Source organism: Solanum stenotomum, chromosome 6, assembly GCF_019186545.1.
Source record: "Solanum stenotomum isolate F172 chromosome 6, ASM1918654v1, whole genome shotgun sequence".
NCBI lineage: Eukaryota > Viridiplantae > Streptophyta > Magnoliopsida > Solanales > Solanaceae > Solanum > Solanum stenotomum.
In genome coordinates, this window is record NC_064287.1 from 484,422 (window position 1) to 490,620 (window position 6,199).

General features: G+C 37.0%; 1 protein-coding gene across 2 annotated transcripts in view; it reads right to left on the minus strand.

The window, feature by feature from the left end:
• Positions 1-721: 721 nt before the first annotated feature.
• Positions 722-6,199, minus strand: part of LOC125867551 (calcium-dependent lipid-binding protein-like) — an 8,506-nt gene continuing 3,028 nt past the window's right edge. For both annotated transcript variants that reach the window (XM_049548095.1, XM_049548096.1), the window contains exons 4-12: positions 6,102-6,152; positions 5,493-5,613; positions 4,307-4,428; positions 4,064-4,162; positions 2,399-2,479; positions 2,227-2,309; positions 1,626-1,851; positions 1,388-1,552; positions 722-1,299 (exon numbers count right to left, since the gene is read on the minus strand). In XM_049548095.1, coding sequence (XP_049404052.1) covers positions 913-1,299; positions 1,388-1,552; positions 1,626-1,851; positions 2,227-2,309; positions 2,399-2,479; positions 4,064-4,162; positions 4,307-4,428; positions 5,493-5,613; positions 6,102-6,152 — 1,335 coding nt within the window. In that variant the 3' untranslated portion in view covers positions 722-912. The remainder of the gene's footprint in view (positions 1,300-1,387; positions 1,553-1,625; positions 1,852-2,226; positions 2,310-2,398; positions 2,480-4,063; positions 4,163-4,306; positions 4,429-5,492; positions 5,614-6,101; positions 6,153-6,199) is intronic.

The window sequence follows — 6,199 nt, forward strand, 5'->3', positions numbered from 1 at the left end:
CTCACTAATACCCCTACGACTAATCTTTTAGCACAGATTTACCCTGTAATTTACGAAATAATTTACTTTCACCCCCTTTTTACTAACGGAGACATTAAATATATTTTTAAGAAAAGAATATGAAAGAAAATCCATAGTTGCCCCTAAGGTTTCCAAAATGTTTACTTTTGCCTTTATTCACCAAAGGGGCCTACTATTCAAGTAGCTCCCTGGGGAACCAAGCTCGTCCATCGAATCAGCCCCATGAGTGGTTCCCTATCCGTATCAACTGGATGAAGGTGCTGGCTGATCCACCGACGCCCGTTTCCGTAGATTTTCCCATAATTTCAAGAGAACATCAATCCCAAAATGATCCTCTTCAAACACAACCCTGCTTGCTTGCCCGAAAGAGGAAGTGATCCCCTGACCTTCTCGAATTCCGGCCGGCATTTTTGTCAATCGGCTGAAAACTCATGCATACGGGGAGGGTACGACTTCAAGGGATAGACTCAATCGAATTGCTTGTTAGAAAGTGAACTATGTATGTATTAAAATCAGCATAACCAAATACGATGATTGGTTACAAGCTTACAATCCTACATAAGGAAACTATGTATTATTTATACAGGATAAAAGATGGAATAAACAAACGACCTGTAAGGGCTTCATTTAGAAGCTCAAAGTCCATTAAACCTCCTCTTAGTTTCGCGAAGTAGAGGGAGGTGTACATGGAGCGAAAATACATTAGGCCTATAAAATGTGCACATTTGCATAGCTTTCACCTACTTATGAACACCTTAATTCCATTTCCCAAAACAGTACACTCTTTGCATCGATAAACGCCATGCTTAAATCTGATCTAAACCCTACAAGTTTACAAACACTAGATAGTTTCGACTTCACAAAAACTAGCCAACATCACAAAGGCAGAGTCTAGAGTGGCTTTGCACCTCTATTTTCTTGAACAGAGTTTACTCGAGTATGGGAACCACTCTTCTTCCTTGAATGGCTCGATTGCCCTGTGAGAGTCTTCCCCATAAACTTACCGGCTTTGCTTAGGCCACTTCCAACAGCTCCAAGGCCACTACCTACCATCCCTGCACCCGCACCTAGCCCTGTTCCGACAAGACCTACTCCTGCACCAAGGCCTGTGCCCACCATGCCAACACCTGAACCCACAAGTGATGCTGCTCCGTCAAGGGCATCCATAGTGCTCCCGATGACACCTTCTGCCTTCAACCTCTTTCTTTCTTCTAGGATCTGCTTCTCTGTCTCCAGAGCAGCTAACTGCTCTTCTTTGTTGAACTCATGATACAATACCTGCCAATTTCCGGACAGCAATCAATACATAAGAGCACAATACTTCGGTGAAACTTCAATAACGCAACACTTAGACTTTGTCATGTACCTTTACTGTGATAGTTCCTCTATCTTTCTTATCTTTGACTCTAAGCATGTCAAGTTTTGGCAGTAATCTTAATTCAATTTCCTTCGGAGTCTCCGCTACCAGCTCATTCAGAGGCAACTTTGTAACCCCCATTCGCTGATCTTGTCCAACGTCTTTATCAAATACCTGTTCAAAATGATCATGGATACGATTATGGAAACCCGTACAGATAAGAGGCTGAAATGTACAGAAATTAGACCTCTAGGATAAGAGATTGAGTCTCCTTGTCTTCTGCAATCAACTCAAACGTCTGGTCCCAAACCGGATTTAGGTTGTTGTTGATGGTTTTCGTCTTCAGCTTAAATAGTGGGCGAATATATACAACTGCATACGGATCAGATTTTCCAATCATTTCATGATTCTTTAAGCTATTAGCCCTGACTACGGTCACTATAAGCTTTCCCTGAGGCTTAAGCTCCAAATCACTGCATGAAACACACAAATAGCGTCACATAAAAATGAAAAATATAATAAAGACATGTTACAAGACAGAGTTATCGTTCCCATTGAAAAGACAACACTGATGGAACAGAGACAAATGATAGTATTGGTTTCAAATTGAAGTGACACAGGACCAAAGGAAGGGATAATGACACCAAAGATTTCTATTATATTTAAGTGTTTAAACTCGGTTAAACATTTAACCGAGTGTTGAATGCTGACAATTCTAATAACAATATAACTTTGAAGGTAATAACAGACTGTACCAAGAGAGGGTATGAAATGCAGCTGTCACTTATCCACCACTAAAAAATAATTAACATTATCAATGACTAAAATACTTTTAAAACTGAATATACCTAGTATCCACACCTACGCCAATTGGAACGACAATTCTATGGGGCCATTCTAGCATATCTGTAACAATCGAGTTTACTGTGTCCTTTCAATGAGAAAGAGATCAGAGTCAGTCTACGGAGAAAATATTCGAGTAAGAAATGTCCAGCAAGAGAATAAGTTTTTAACACTTACATCAATCATATCCGAAATTCCAGGAAGAGCTGTTAAACTACCACCAACAGCCTTCAAAGTATAATCAATTCTTGGCTTTGGCTGAAAAAACAAACAAGGAGTCAGTTACATAAACATACATAAGAAAGTGATCACGAGAATATGAGAACTTAATTGGTAGCACATGTTATGTTATGAAAGCAAGAGAACTCAATAATTCTCTTTATTGAGCCCAAAATGTAAACGAGAGCATATTTGGACCTATACGCATAGTATAAGGGCGTAATTATCCAATTAATTAGTTCCTAACTACAATTATGAACTCACTTGTAAAGATGCATTTGTGAAGTTACCTAATTGAATTGTAATGAATTTTCCCACCTATTTAAGGCATTACATAGAGCACATTTTGAGCAATTTTTAAGTAACTTAACATGTCATTTTATGCAATTTAAATAACAATATCTAGGTAAAGATATAACCACCATGATGTCATAAAATTTAAAAAATTCACTACATTACTTCAAACCACAAAGTATCTTTACATTCGATCAAATGACCAAATACCATAAAATTTCATCAAATCAGAAATACAGTTATACACCATATGCTTCAAACCAGAAATCGTCTTTAGATTCCATCAATTTTCCGTGCAGACTTTTAATAAACTTTCCGTTTGTGGGGGAGAATTGTCATTTAAATTTAAGTTCTCGTGCTTTAATCTTGTTTTTCAGAAAAAGTAGGGACAACCATAACATTGCTCATCCACCTGTCCTTCCGTGAATCTCTCTTAATTTTGCGGGTTGATGGAATCTATGACATTCAGTGGTTTAAGAGAATGTAAAGATATTTTGCGATTTGAATCAATGTAGTGAGTTTTCTGTTTTATGACATTATGGTTGTTGTATTTTTACCTAGAATTTCTAATTTAAATTGTAAAAAATGGTAAGTTGCTGAAAAATGGCTAGAATATGCTATATGTGATGCCTTAAATTGGTGAAAAAAATTCATTACAATTCAATCAAGTTGCTTCGTAAATGCAACTTCACAAGTTGTTGCATAATTTCAGTCAGGAACTAAATTGGACCAAATATGTTCTGGCTTAAGTTTTGTGTCAAATAGGGGCATTTTTTTACCCAATAAAACGACAAGGGAATAATTAGACCCAACTATTAACGGAGGACAAATATAGTGAATTTCCACATAATTTAAGGGCATTTTTTTTTTACCTTTTTCCGTTCATTTTAAGCGATCAGTTCTACCACTACACAAAAATTAGTTCCCATAGAATTGCATAAGAAAGAGGGAGAAACATTTTTGCAGCATAATATAATATTCAAGAAGTATATTATGACTATAGGCTATAGCCTATGACAAATGTTAGATGAAGTGTTCACACAACATTAACTTTTACTATAGCCTATCGACAAATGATTCCACATGCTTTAGCCAAGGAGGTACTCAAGTCTCTCAACCAAGATGTTGTTTTATCAACGCACAGTCTAACGAAACACCAAAAACTGATACAACCAATATCAAGACGAACCACACCCTCTCCCGGTCTCTCTCTCTTTCGTTTGGGGGAGAAAGGAGGGAGAGGGAAAGGGTGTTAACTATTAAAAGGACCACAATTTAAAGGGATCTAAGACTAGAAGAAGCACATTCAGCAATAGAATTAGGCTATACCTCAGAGAGTAAAGCAACAACAACGGCAGAGATGCAAGGAATTTCTTCAGCTAGTTGGAAGATAACACGAACAATTGTGTAGACCTGAAGATCTTTTAACTGCAACCAATTTGCGATGGACGATGGTTAGTATAACTCTCTTTCTCCATATAACTCACTAGTCAGAGGAACATGGAGAGGTGAAAGATTTGTTTTTTTCGTCTCTTTGGATCTGACGACAGGTGAAAGAGATTAGACACCTACCTGAATGGGTATAGAAGCAACCATTGCAGCTTGCACACCTAAAACGATATTGGGATCACCACCCCATCGAAGATCAATATCCATAGTAATTTGATCTTTTTTAAATTTTTGAACACGAATACCTGCATTTATCCCCCAAAAAAGAAGGCTAAAATGCTGAGTGAAATAATACAAACTAATTAAGGAATCTAACACATGCAACTGAAACCAAATCATTAAATGTCTTATCGGGGATGCAGCACTATAATGACGAGAGATAAGCTCTATGTGGATTACTTTGTTTCCACTGACATGAAGTATGTCATATCAAAATTATTTTCTATCTCTTGGCCAACTGTGTGCTACAAAGATAGGCATCATAGATATAGAAATTGGCTCACTCTTTCTTTGTCTCCCGCTCTCAATTTTAGCCGGATCACAACCCCATGATTACTAAATATTTGCCAAAACATCAACCCCGAAACACTAGTATTAGCAAATCTGTGATTTGCTTCTTGAGTGTCCATGTTCATTCAGGTGACTTGTCAAACCATTAACAAAAGAACTCAAGAGGTGAGGGTTGTCTAAGACCATATAAAGTGACCAACTAATCCTCATCTTACCGATGTGGGACTCAACATTATCTACAAAAATGAAGTCATTAAAAAACAATCATCTTGTATATCTTAATGGTTTCCGGCATAAGATGATGGCTAACTATACTTTTTTGGAATCAAATTATCAGTATAAATAAACTGCAGAAGATTCAGATGAATCTCAAAGCTCGAAAACTAGACAGTCAGCGAACTCAAAAAGGCGAACTGACTTTCTTTTCCAAAATGTAAACAGAGAAACTATATTGGGAACAATGCAACCAGGTCTACTGAGAATTGGACCAGAGTGAGTTATGCAGAAAACTAGCTAATTTAATGTACTTATGTATTGCGAATTGATCGCAGAAACTAGGCTGTAAAAACTTAGCATTTCTGTCTCCGATCAAGTCACCAAACTGTTCTACAAATATGAAACAATTCATATGTAGTACCAAAGTACAAAATGATTAGCAATGATGACATAAATTTTTTAGAAGAACTAAGAATGTGCTAATAGGTAATCCATTACAAAGTATAATGATAAAGCAAAAAGCAGAATAATGAAACAGTTCATTTTTTGGGTGATCGGTAATAATGGCTATTTATGTTGCTACCTTCAATTTTAGGCGACACAGTTCCCAAGGACAATTTACTGAACTTCAATGAAGTAATCCCAGGAGGTCGATAGTCTTCTAAAAGAGGTTCAACAGATTCTTTTATTATAGCCTCGGCTGCCTGCATAGCCAACATTTAAGAGATAAGATAAATGACTTCACTACATGGCATTTGGAAAGGAGAAACTTCGTTCAACCACACTAATGGAACTACAGATGTTACTGCTCTAACTGAATAATTGGCGTTGATACAAGTGTTTGCACATGAAGAATGTGAACTTCATTGTATAAATTATTCATGCTGAGTAACCGCCATATCTGATGCAATATCAGAAAGAAACTATGCAACTTAATTGCGTTGAGCAATACATTGAACGAAATCTGTAACCAAAAACCCCCTTCTCTCAAATCTATAAAAAGAATCATCCATCTCCACTGTACACTTGACCAAATTTCCAGGCTTATTTTTAACTATGAGCCACTCGCAAGCATTGAAGCCTTATTAAGGAATTTAACACGGCTTACTGAGAAGTTCATAGTACAAAATTCAGATGATGATAAAGTTACCAAAAATGACATGATTACACAAGGCAAGAGCCAAAAGCTTACCTCAGCAACAAATGGCCAAAGTTTGCTCAATTGTTTGTTCAACCATTTGACCTGCAGCGCGAGACAGCATGAGACAAATATTCTTTTAAGAAAGTAAT